This window comes from Ascaphus truei, chromosome 13 (genome assembly GCF_040206685.1).
Source record: "Ascaphus truei isolate aAscTru1 chromosome 13, aAscTru1.hap1, whole genome shotgun sequence".
NCBI lineage: Eukaryota > Metazoa > Chordata > Amphibia > Anura > Ascaphidae > Ascaphus > Ascaphus truei.
In genome coordinates this window covers 462,084-475,339 of record NC_134495.1, presented here as the reverse complement: position 1 = coordinate 475,339, position 13,256 = coordinate 462,084, and the positions used below count along the sequence as shown (strand labels likewise).

General features: G+C 50.8%; 1 protein-coding gene across 6 annotated transcripts in view; it reads left to right on the top strand.

Moving 5' to 3' along the window:
* The window catches only part of OSBP2 (oxysterol binding protein 2), a 208,503-nt gene that overhangs the window by 55,321 nt on the left and 139,926 nt on the right, over positions 1–13,256 (top strand). Inside the window, exon 1 of one of the 6 annotated variants that reach the window (XM_075568035.1) lies at positions 10,167–10,260. The exons of the other annotated variants lie outside the window; for them this stretch is intronic. Coding sequence (XP_075424150.1) covers positions 10,182–10,260 — 79 coding nt within the window. The 5' untranslated portion in view covers positions 10,167–10,181. Of the gene's footprint in view, positions 1–10,166; positions 10,261–13,256 lie in introns of those variants that run through there. 6 annotated transcript variants of the gene reach the window in all.

Below are 13,256 nucleotides of genomic sequence, written 5' to 3'. Positions count from 1 at the left end.
ATGTAAATTGTAGGTGGAACAAATGCATGATTGGTTTACTCCGAACACGAGAAGCATTCGGTTGTAAATAAGCGTGCAGATTGTAATTGTTGGAAAATCAAATAGTGCTGTGAATAAATGAAACAAAATGCTTTGGTGCTGGCCAACTATGTCGAGTAAGCAGTTCCTGGTCAGCAAGGCATAGCTGCCAAAGAACGTCGTTTTCAGACATCTTTCTGGGGAATAATGTGCCTAAACTTCATCGGTCACCTCTGCCTCATACCCTACCAGAACCCTGTTCCTCTCTCCATCACCTGCCAAGGTCAGACACATGGGGAATTAGAGGAGATGGAACTTGACACCTCTTCATATTTCTAATTGTTTTTGCTTTGCAGCACAAAGGAAAAGACCCCTTGTGCTATAGGAATGCAGTGGCTGCAGGACGGCGCTTGTAGTGTTAACTGTGCTGCAATGTGTTTCGGATAATATATATATATATATATATATATATATAATGTTATCGGATAATTGCTGCTGCTGAAGGCAAAGCCAGGGATTACTGTATGGAATAGTGCCTGAAAAGCTCCTTCAATAGAGAGCAGAGGATAAGCGTTCTGTTGCCAGGATTACCTGAATGTAAAGCTTTGCTGGTCTCTCTGGCAAAGAAAGGGATGACACAGAGCTTGACACAAAGGATGTATTCTTGTTTGTGCTGCAAATAGCCATACTGTATATAAATAGGCTTCTGACTTTTATGCTTTCTGTACCATGGGTACAAAATCTGTGTTTTTAGTTATACAAAAGAAACATGAGGTTTTTTTACTGCACTTTTTGTGGTAAATATTGCTCAGATGTGTATTTGCATTTACAGTATCTTTACTAAAAAAAGAAACCCTTTAATTCATGTGACCTTGTCTAAGCACAGGAATGATTGAGATAACTATTGTTTTACAAACCAATTCCACTTGCCTTGCATTTTGAAAAATAGAAAATATGCAGATTGTGATACATTATTACAGACATAACATTAGAAAGAAAATTGTACTGTACATGACATTTAAAGTGGATTATGTATCTTATTTTTTTATACTGCAGTATCAATGTATAATTTCCACTTTGGACTGATAAAATATCTTATGTCACAATGTTTTTTTTTTTTTTTTTTAAATCGTCAAAGTTACTATTGTAAACTTTAACACTAAATCAGGCAGACAGCAAACAAACTTGCACGCCCCAGTTTGCACACTGCTGTCCTACAGTATGCACACACACACACACGTGTATTTTTTCCAGTTTGTATGTGTGCTTTTTTTAGGTGGATTTTGTTTTTCCAACTGTTCATTTAGCATTTTCAATAGGGCTACAGAAACCAAATAAGTGGGAGACAATGTATCCAAAGCCTTCAGGTGTATACACAGGAAGAGGGAGCGGCTCAGTGAGTAACGACACTGACTGGCACTGAGGGCCTCATGCAGAGAGCAGCGCTAACAGGAAAAGCGGCATTTTTTGGCGAAATCTGCCTTTAGAAAGGCAGGTAATGGCGAGTTTTGAAAGAAGCGCCATTTTTTTTTTTATTTGCAAATCTCGCCGCGCGGCTGGCGAGAACCTAAATCTCTCCAGTGTTGAAAACGGCTGTATTCAGAGAGGCGCGATCGCCATCTAGCGGCTGTTCGCGCCAAAAAAAGGCGCGATTTTCAACATTTTGCTTCGCCAACAAAAGTTAGCAAGAAGCTGGAGCTCGGCAGCCGGTGGGGGAGAAAAAAAAAAAACACGCGATTTTTTTACAACACGTTTCAACAGCGCTCATATCGCCGGTTGAAACTCTCCATATGCAGACAGGATTTTAAATGCAGTTTTATGACCTTTCTGCATATGGAGATTAAATCACGCCAAAAAGGTACTATTTTTTACTTTCTCCAATTAATTCCACCGCTGCTCTCTGCATGAGGCCCTGAGAGCTTGAAGCAGGGGAGCCTGGTTCAATTCCCGGTGTCGGCTCCTTGTGACCTAGGGCAAGTCACTTTATCTCCCTGTGCCTCAGGCACCAAAAACATAGATTGTAAGCTCCACGGGGCAGGGACCTGTGTCTGCAAAATGTCTCTGTAAAGCGCTGCGTACAACTAGCAGCGCTATTAATTATTATTATTATTATTACTTATTATTATTATTCAGGTGTAGGCACATACTCCTTGTGTGTTCAATTCAGTACATTTACTGAAGGTTCCCATTTGAGATTAGAGCCTAGGGATGAACTCAAATTTAAACACGACATGGGTTAGGGTTAGGGCCCAGTGGCTCACCTATGCTTGCAACCTGAAAGGGTTTGGTGTGTCACTGGCTCACCTTTCCTCCTCTCTATGCCTTTAGAGCAGGGGTGCTCAACTCCAGTCCTCAAGCCCCTCTCAACAGGTTTTCAGGATACCCCAGCTTCAGCACAGGTGGTTTAATCAGTTCCTGCGTCAGAACAGTTATATTAATCAATCCCTGATTCAGCACAGGTGGCTCAATCAGAGGCTCAGTCTATGACTGAGCCTCTGATTGAGCCAGCTGGGATGTCCTGAAAACCTGACCTGTTGGTGGGGCTAAGAACCCCCTGCTTTAGAGTATAGCCTGGCTCGGGCTAAATCTGCCATGGTCCCCAGTTCTAAGTAGTCACAAAGCACTAGGCAGCCGTCTGGTACTGGTCAAACTGTCCTTGGCTAAAACATTAAAGATAAGCAAATACTGAAGCAGAACTTCAGGAGAGTAAAACTTAAGTGGAAACATGTTTGTACAGTTGACAGTTTTGATAGGATAGGTATAAGGATGGTTCTCTTTCCCCACCTTGAAAGCAGTATTGGCACTTTCCACTAAAAACCAGAGACAGAACATAAAACACAGACAAAGCTCAGTTTTTAGCACATCCAGTGAAACTCATACACGGTACAGTGCCTAAATATATATGTATAAATATCTAATAAGTAAAATGGTCTTTTAGTTTGACATTTTTGGCCAAAATTGTTGTAAGCCCCTGAGCCAACGCCAAGGCAGACCACATATCAGGGGTCCCTAACGCTAATATAAATTCTTAATAACCTGTGTAATAACAGGAAGAATGATTTATAGTAAATCTGTCAATATTAGTTGCAAAGTTCTAAGTCTGATTTAAGCTTTTATTAACCTGTACATTACCAGGAAAAGCACTCTGTATTAGAGATGTCACAGCCAAACTGCAAGCAGGCGAGTTCCCCTGAGTGGAAGATGCTATGGACTTTCCACTAACCACTTTCACAGGAGCAATCCCCTACTTATTAGTTAAATTGTCTTCCTTCAATTACCCTTAAGGTACATTTTTTAATGATACTGTCAAGCTAATTTACTGTCATAATTGTGGGTTAAAGTTATTAGGAGGACAAAGGACTTGTCATCCTCAAAAGCAGCAGTTCAAGCAATATCCTACATGTGTTTTATTAAAAAAAAAGTGGCAAGGCATTGTGGGATGTGACTTTGGCAACTCCCACAGTGAGTGACAGCTATACCACCCATGCTGTCTGCACACTCTGAGGGGCAGTTTGGGGCCATATTAAGCATATGTTCCCCACAACTCGGGACACTATATACTTCCTGGCATCGGTCACACACTCTTATTAGCGATAGGGTGATGAGTAGGGAATACGATTTATTAATAGCAAGGGGTGCACAATGTAAAAAAGTTTGGGAACCACTTTCTTAGACCAAATAACTGTCAGGAGAATCACATAATAGGAGAATGCACAGTGAGTGTGTGAAGGTGTTAAATTGTTGTTGAGACCTAAACTCATTTAATGTGTCGACTTTCAATTATCAATAATACTAATTATTTCGACGCATCATCAGCAATATGTCAGATAACATTAATTTCAGAGATGTGTCATTTACATTAATGGTAGTATCTTATATAGCTCTTGTGAGGTGAGCTATATTCGGAGTGCCTTATTAATATTTTTAATCTGAGGGTGCACTGGGTCAAGCGTTTATTGTATGTTTTAACTGCGTCAGTAAGCATTTGTAGAAGCAATTCAGTGAGAAGTGGCTCAGCGCAGTATAAATAATGATATGTAAAAATGTACGTTTGCAACTGCTGCTATTTTCGTTAAACTCGTCAAGCAACAAATTGGGGGTTATTCATTAAACTGCAATAGTGCTGATCGGAGTAATATTGTACGCAAACTCCAATTGATTTGAATGGGGGTTTCAATGCGGTAGTACCCTGATCGGCACTATCACATTTCATTGAGTAACCCCCATTTTCTCCACTGCACCAACACTGCCATTAACGGGCTGATTCTATATGTGCTAAAGCAGACGGTCAGACCATTTTCATCCACAATTCCCCATTGAACCTGATTGGCCACATCTGCACATACTGTAGCCTCTAAATCGTATGGAAACTGTGATATTCTGAGTTCTAACAGGATTTGTTGAGGTATCTGGTACAGGACCATTACAGCTAATGCAGAGTGTAACTGGTAATCCTTTTAAACTACCTGTAGGAGATGTGTGGAGAAGGTAAAACACCGAGAGATGTTTTTAGGAGAAATAAACATAGGCTTAATTAGCTGGCAGCTTTAAACTGAAAACTGCTTCATATCAGCAAAAGAAAGTTAGGCTGCGTCAAGGGTTGCAGCAGCCGTGCGGAGTCGCGCTGAGGCTCAGGGAAAGCGGGTGCCGTTGGGGGGCAGGCCAGTGACGTCACGGAGCTGGTTCGTCCTCATTGGGCGAACCGCTCACGTGACCGGCCCTGCGCTCCCTTGTGCGCTTGAAACTAAAATTTGGATAAGACCTACACTTCCGCACGCTTGCGGAAGCCCCTGCTAAAGCCGCTCTCATTGCGGCTGCAGGGGCTCACTGGTAAGCAAGAGCGTGCCTCAGCACGGCGCTGACCATGCCCGAGGCCTTAGAGCTGAAAAATAACAACCAGGCCTAACCCCATGTAGGGGACTGACTAACATTCAGCACTGACTGAGGGCTGGAATTCTGTGCCTCTTTCCAACCTTTGTCACAGTCCAAAGCGAGGTACTTATAGAGAGGGTGCTGTCCTTGTCAGTCAAGGGTCTGTGGTGGTGTGTGTGGGGTGATCCTTCTGGCGACTTCAGGGACTCGTATTCCTTGGAACAGAGTCTCTCTTCCCCTGGGATCTGTCTAGCAGCACAGACTCTCTGTGCTAAAGATCACAGGCAGTCTGTGCAGTATGCTTGATGAGCCAGGTGTAGACTGGTCAATTAACGCCTGCTGAAATACACCTGCTCCCTGCTGGACTCATCGGCTAAAGACAGGCTTTATTTTGGAAGCCTTGTAGACAGGGGAAAGGCCCTGTTACACTACCCCATAAACATTTCAGTAATAAATCCTCTCCTTATAAAACACATACTGTAAGAGTGGTATACAGCTCAGACCTGACGTTCATCTAGCAGAAGGCAAATTGATAAAGAAAAACCTGAGATGGTCCATTGGAAGCAGAACTTGTACTTTGCCAAATCTGCATTTGACTTCTCCATTAGTAAGTGGAGTTGCAGTGTTTTCAGATGGCACTTAAGAGAAGAGAAATGTTCATGGCTGTAGGGCTACTGCAGCTGAATTCCTGTATTTGTATGTATCAATAGAGCAGAACGAATGTATGTGCCTAGGGACCATTCCCATAAAGATACAATCAGACATAGAAATATTGAAACTGGATCCTGATAAAGTAGCTTATTGAGCTATATATTAACTGCTAACCATCCTCCCAGTTTAGAATAACTATTTTAAAGCTTGAATAAGCAGGTGTGTCATGGTATTTTGCTCTCTCCCTTCTTCTTACTTTTAATTTTGAAGAGACATTAAAAGCATGCGTGTATATAATACTAGCTGAGAGACCCGGCGTTGCCCGTGAGTTAAATTTCCCGCTTGGAAAAGGGGGGGGGGGAAAGGAGGGGGGGAAAGGAGGGGGGGGGGGAGGAGGGGGGGGGAAAGGAGGGGGGGGGAGGAGGGGGGGGGGAAAGGAGGGGGGGGGAGGAGGGGGGGGAAAGGAGGGGAGGAGGGGGGGGAAAGGAGGGGAGGAGGAAAGGAGGGGGGGGAAAGGAGGGGGGGGGGAAAGGAGGGGGGGGAAAGGAGAGGGGGGGGGAAAGGAGAGGGGGGGAAGGAGAGGGGGGGAAAGGAGGGGAGGGAACAGTGGACAGGAGGAGGGGAGGGGGGTGGACAGGAGGGAGGGTGGACAGGAGGGGGGCAGTGGACAGGAGGGGTGTGGGACAGTGGACAGGAGGAGGGGGGACAGTGGACAGGAGGAGGGGGGACAGTGGACAGGAGGAGGGGGACAGTGGACAGGAGAAGGGGGGGCAGGAGGGGAGGGGGGCAGTGGACAGGAGGGGAGGGGGCAGTGGACAGGAGGGAAGGGGGACAGTGGACAGGAGGGGACGGGGACACAGTGGACAGGGGGGGACGGGGACACAGTGGACAGGAGGGGACGGGGACAGTGGACAGGAGGGGATGGGAACGGGACAGTGGACAGGAGGGGACAGTGGACAGGAGGGGACAGTGGACAGGAGGGGACAGTGGACAGGAGGGGACAGTGGACAGGAGGGGACAGTGGACAGGAGGGGACGGGGGCAGTGGACAGGAGGGGACGGGGGCAGTGGACAGGAGGGGACGGGACGACTGGACAGGAGGGGACGGGACGACAGTGGACAGGAGGAGACGGGACGACAGTGGACAGGAGGAGACGGGGACAGTGGACAGGAGGAGACGGGGACAGTGGACAGGAGGAGACGGGACAGTGGACAGGAGGAGACGGGGACAGTGGACAGGAGGAGACGGGGACAGTGGACAGGAGGGGGACGGGGAAAGTGGACAGGAGGGGGGGACGGGACAGTGGACAGGAGGGGGGGACGGGACAGTGGACAGGAGGGGGGGACGGGACAGTGGACAGGAGGGGGGGGACGGGACAGTGGACAGGAGGGGGGGACGGGACAGTGGACAGGAGGGGGGGACGGGACAGTGGACAGGAGGGGGGGACGGGACAGTGGACAGGAGGGGGGGACGGGACAGTGGACAGGAGGGGGGGACGGGACAGTGGACAGGAGGGGGGGACGGGACAGTGGACAGGAGGGGGGGACGGGACAGTGGACAGGAGGGGGGGACGGGACAGTGGACAGGAGGGGGGGACGGGACAGTGGACAGGAGGGGGGGACGGGACAGTGGACAGGAGAGTGGACAGAGACAATGGACAGGAGGGGGGGGACAGGAGGGGACGGGGACAGGAGGGGACGGGGGACAGGAGGGGACGGGACAGTGGACAGGAGGGGGACGGGACAGTGGACAGGAGGGGGACGGGACAGTGGACAGGAGGGGGACGGGACAGTGGACAGGAGGGGGACGGGACAGTGGACAGGAGGGGGACGGGACAGTGGACAGGAGGGGGATGGGACAGTGGGCAGGGCAGTGGGCAGGAGGGGGGGGGGCAGTGGGCAGGAGGGGGACGGGACAGTGGACAGGAGGGGGACGGGACAGTGGACAGGAGGGGGACGGGACAGTGGACAGGAGGGGGACGGGACAGTGGACAGGAGGGGGCAGTGGGCAGGAGGGGGGGGGGGCAGTGGGCAGGAGGGGGGTGGGTTGCTTAAAATTTCCGTGTCCCTCCTCTCCACTTCCCCTGTATGTTTATCCGCTCCCCCTCTCTCTCCGCTCCCCCTGTATGTTTATCCGCTCCCCCCTCTCTCTCCGCTCCTGCCCCCCCCTCTCTCCCCCCCCTCTATCCCCCCCTCAGGAGGGGGGGACGGGACAGTGGACAGGAGGGGGGGACGGGACAGTGGACAGGAGGGGGGGACGGGACAGTGGACAGGAGGGGGGGACGGGACAGTGGACAGGAGGGGGGGACGGGACAGTGGACAGGAGGGGGGGGACGGGACAGTGGACAGGAGGGGGGGGACGGGACAGTGGACAGGAGGGGGGGACGGGACAGTGGACAGGAGAGTGGACAGAGACAATGGACAGGAGGGGGGGGACAGGAGGGGACGGGGACAGGAGGGGACGGGACAGTGGACAGGAGGGGGATGGGACAGTGGACAGGAGGGGGACGGGACAGTGGACAGGAGGGGGACGGGACAGTGGACAGGAGGGGGACGGGACAGTGGACAGGAGGGGGACGGGACAGTGGACAGGAGGGGGATGGGACAGTGGGCAGGGCAGTGGGCAGGAGGGGGGGGGGGCAGTGGGCAGGAGGGGGACGGGACAGTGGACAGGAGGGGGACGGGACAGTGGACAGGAGGGGGACAGGACAGTGGACAGGAGGGGGACAGGACAGTGGACAGGAGGGGGCAGTGGGCAGGAGGGGGGGGGGGCAGTGGGCAGGAGGGGGGTGGGTTGCTTAAAATTTCCGTGTCCCTCCTCTCCACTTCCCCTGTATGTTTATCCGCTCCCCCTCTCTCTCCGCTCCCCCTGTATGTTTATCCGCTCCCCCCTCTATCTCCGCTCCTGCCCCCCCCCTCTCCCCCCTCTCTCCCCCCCCTCTCTCCCCCCCCCTCTCTCCCCCCCCTCTCTCCCCCCCCCTCTCTCCCCCCCTCTCTCCCCCCTCTCTCTCCCCCCCTCTCTCCCCCCCATGCGTAGCTCCGGTCCCCACCCTACAGTGTGTGACACACACAGTGTCACACACACACACACACACACACACACACATACACACACACACAGTGACACACACACACACACACGTCACCTCTCCTTCCGGCCGCCGTGTTAGTTACTCCGCGAGGGAGGAAGGGGGTGCTTCCGGGCGCCGCCATTTTAGGCGCTGCGTGGCAGCTGCAGGCTGCCTGTCCCCCCGCCGGGGAGGGAGGTGAATGGAGCGCCGGGGAGTGGATGCACTGGGGAGTGGAGGGAGGTGAGTGGAGGGAGGTGAGTGGATGCGCCGGGGAGTGGAGGGAGGTGAGTGGAGTGCCGGGGAGTGGAGGGAGGTGAGTGGAGTGCCGGGGAGGTGAGTGTAGCACCGGGGAGGTGAGTGGAGCGCCGGGGAGGTGAGTGGAGCACCGGGGAGTGGAGGGAGGTGAGTGGAGCGCCGGGGAGGTGAGTGTAGCCCCGGGGAGGTGAGTGGAGCGCCGGGGAGGTGTGTGTGTGTGGCCAAGGGGGAAGAGAGTGTCAGTTGGGTGACGTCAGACCCACCAATCTGATTGGCCAGAGGCTGAGGACCAATCAGATTCACCGCAGCTAGTACCAACCATTCGATTTTATATATTAAGATAGATGAGAGCAATTAAAGAGCACAATAGCAGCTATATCTTCATCGGAGGAACGAGGTGAAAAAAGCAGGGGAATAAAAAAGGCTCCCCCCCCAAACCTAACAAATATTGAATTAAATAATTATATCTCTAATGTAAACATTTCAGCCCATGTTTTCTAAGTGGTGCTATTCCATAAGACATCTTGTGGAGCCGGAAGACATCTTATGGCTCATTCACTTGGGCTGTAAGGTATCATCTAACGCTGGAAGGTGTCTCACGGAATAGCACTACTTAGTAAATGTGGGTTTTGACCCCTTTGCTGCCAGAGGGGTCTGCAACACATTGCTTTGTAATGCATTACAGGCCCCTCTGGCAGCAGAGGGGTTAATCTCTTTTCTTGCTGATCCCACTGGCAACAAATGCTTAGTTGCTTAAATAAGGGTAAATAGATGTGCATTGTTCTGCTGTGTTTCAAATCCCCAGTGAAGTCAATGACAGAGGAACCTTTCTCGTCTTCCTGTGCACTGCTTTGCAGTCTCCTGGCACTGACGAGGTTAAGAATAGAGTACAGTGGTAGAGCCCCGTTCTAGAGCTTTGCCACCCGTTGGGTCACTGAGGAGCAAAATATTGAGCAGTTTTTGCTCGTCTACCATGTTAAGTCCAGTGTCTCCTTCCTTAGGCAGCAATGAGAGAGTTAAAGCGTCGGCTTGTGCTCTGAACGAAGCAGTAGTACATTCTGGTAACTGGCTGTGATGTTCCTGTTAAATTCCATGGCTTTGCTGCATGGATAATAGCATGTGGCAGGGATTTCCAATGGGACGTAACCGCTCTGAGTGCAGCGATGCAGCCCAGCAGCTGATCAAAGACTAGGACCATCATTTCCAGTTTATTTCCCTCCGTACTGTATGTCTTTTTTCTTTTTCTCCATTCAGCATCCTCTTACTGGTTTTGTAGAATGAAGCATTAGCTGCAGCCAGCGAGATTGCTGTGGGAATGAAGGGCAGGGGCTGCTGGGAGACGACAGCCGCTCGTTCCTTCTGCAACACCGGTTGTCTGAATAAATATAAGAAGGGTTAGTGGCCTCCCTGATGCCTCCTGAAACAGCCTGTGCTTTGCTGCACTACGAAAAGCCTTGTTCCCCTGCGGGTATTGTTATTGCATGATTAATTACAGCAGAGGCATATCTTGCGTCAGCCGCAGGCAATTTTAAACAGCATGTGTGTTTGTGTTTTATGTTTTGCTTATTGTCACCGTTGCTGTTTATTTGACATACAGCATTATTGGCTCCAGTGCCCTTGACATGTCGTGATACAGTGCATTCTGTAGGCACGCTGGGAAGCTGCTTAGATCTCTGCAATATATACCATTTTTCCTGCTGGAAAGACACATGGAGCTTGGATAGTTTAGCGGTCCAGTCACATCATGGAACCTGGGGCCAAGGAGATCTTCTATTTGTTCGATATTGTTTAAATGTTCCTGTATAGCACAAACAAAGTTACGTTAGTTACACTAGTCCTTGAAGTGTGAAATCCCCGTTATAGAGCCCATGCAAGTCACTTTATTTCCAGCAGAGTCAGGTACTAGGTTAGATTGTAAATCTAGAATATTTAATAATTGTGCTTGTGATGATTAAGACTGGCAAAATATGCTCTTATTTGGGTGAAATGTGGACATTTTACATCCCACAAAAAGTTATAAAACTTGTGACATTTGCAAAAAATATATACTGCGTGCCACTACCTAAAAATCACCCTAAAAGAACCTCAAGATTCACTCAAACTTTCTTTCTAACAAATATTATAAGATTTAAAGATCGGAGGGAGTGAGAGCGTGCATTACAGGTAGGAGGGAGTGAGAGTGTGCATTACAGGTAGGAGGGAGTGAGCACGTGCATTACAGGTAGGAGGGAGTGAGAGCGTGCATTACAGGTAGGATGGTGTGAGAGCGTGTATTACAGGTAGGAGGGAGTGAGAGCGTGCATTAGAGGTAGGAGGGAGTGAGAGCGTGCATTACAGTTAGGAGGGAGTGAGAGCGTGCATTACAGGCAGGAGGGAGTGAGAGCGTGCATTACAAGTAGGAGGGAGTCAGAGCGTGCATTACAGGTAGGAGGGAGTGAGCGTGCATTACAGGTAGGAGGGAGTGAGAGCGTGCATTACAGGTAGGAGTGAGTGTGAGCGTGCATTACAGGTGGGAGTGAGCATGCATTACAGGTCGGAGGGCGTGAGAGCGTGAATTACAGGTAGGAGTGAGAGCGTGCATTACAGGTAGGAGGGAATGAGAGCGTGCATTATAGGTAGGAGTGAAAGCATGCATTACAGGTAGGAGGGAATGAGAGCGTGCATTACAGGTAGGAGGGAGTGAGAGCGTGCATTACAGGTAGGAGGGAGTGAGAGCGTGCATTACAGGTAGGAGGGAGTGAGAGCGTGCATTACAGGTAGGAGGGAGTGAGAGCGTGCATTACAGGTAGGAGGGAGTGAGAGCGTGCATTACAGGTAGGAGGGAGTGAGAGCGTGCATTACAGGTAGGAGTGAGCGTGCATTACAGGTAGGAGGGAGTGAGAGCGTGCATTACAGGTAGGAGGGAGTGAGAGCGTGCATTACAGGTAGGAGGGAGTGAGAGCATGCATTACAGGTAGGAGGGAGTGAGAGCGTGCATTACAGGTAGGAGGGAGTGAGAGCGTGCATTACAGGTAGGAGGGAGTGAGAGCGTGCATTACAGGTAGGAGGGAGTGAGAGCGTGCATTACAGGTAGGAGGGAGTGGGAGCGTGCATTACAGGTAGGAGGGAGTGAGAGCGTGCATTACAGGTAGGAGGGAGTGAGCGTGCATTACAGGTAGGAGGGAATTAGGACACATTACAGGTAGGAGGGAGTGAGTGCACGCATTACAGGTAGGAGGGAGTTAGCGTGCATTACAGTTAGGAGGGGGTGAGTGTGCATTACAGGTAGGAGGGAGTGAGAGCGTGCATTACAGGTAGGAGGGAGTGAGAGCGTGCATTACAGGTAGGAGGGAGTGAGAGCGTGCATTACAGGTAGGAGGGAGCGTGGATTACAGGTAGGAGGGAGTGAGAGCACGCATTACAGGTAGGAGGGAGTGAGAGTGCATTACAGGTAGGAGGGAGTGTGAGCATGCATTACAGGTAGGAGGGAGTGAGAGCGTGCATTACAGGTAGGAGGGAGTGAGAGCGTGCATTACAGGTAGGAGGGAATGAGAGCACGCATTACAGGTAGGAGGGAGTGAGAGTGCATTACAGGTAGGAGGGAGTGTGAGCATGCATTACAGGTAGGAGGGAGTGAGTGTGCATTACAGGTGGGAGTGAGCGTGCATTACAGGTGGGAGTGAGCGTGCATTACAAGTAGGAGGGAATGAGAGCGTGCATTACAGGTAGGAGGGAGTGAGCGTGCATTACAGGTAGGAGGGAGTGAGCGTGCATTACAGGTAGGAGGGAGTGAGAGCGTGCATTACAGGTAGGAGGGAATGAGAGCGTGCATTTCAGGTAGGAGGGAGTGAGAGCGTGCATTACAGGTAGGAGGGAATGAGAGCGTGCATTACAGGTAGGAGGGAGTGAGAGCGTGCATAACAGGTAGGAGGGAGTGAGCGTGCATTACAGGTAGGAGGGAATGAGAGCGTGCATTACAGGTAGGAGGGAGCGAGCGTGCATTACAGGTAGGAGGGAGCGAGCATGCATTACAGGTAGGAGGGAGTGGGAGCGTGCATTACAGTTAGGAGGGAGTGAGAGCGTGCATTACAGGTAGGAGGGAGTGAGAGTGTGCATTACAGGTAGGAGGGAGTGAGAGCGTGCATTACAGGTAGGAGGGAGTGAGAGCGTGCATTACAGGTAGGAGGGAGTGAGAGCGTGCATTACAGGTAGGAGGGAGTGAGAGCGTGCATTACAGGTAGGAGGGGGTGAGAGCGTGCATTACAGGTAGGAGGGTGTGAGAGCGTGCATTACAGGTAGGAGGGAGTGAGCGTGCATTAAAGGTAGGAGGGAATGAGAGCGTGCATTACAGGTAGGAGGGAATGAGAGCGTGCATTACAGGTAGGAGGGAATTAGAGCGTGCATTACAGGT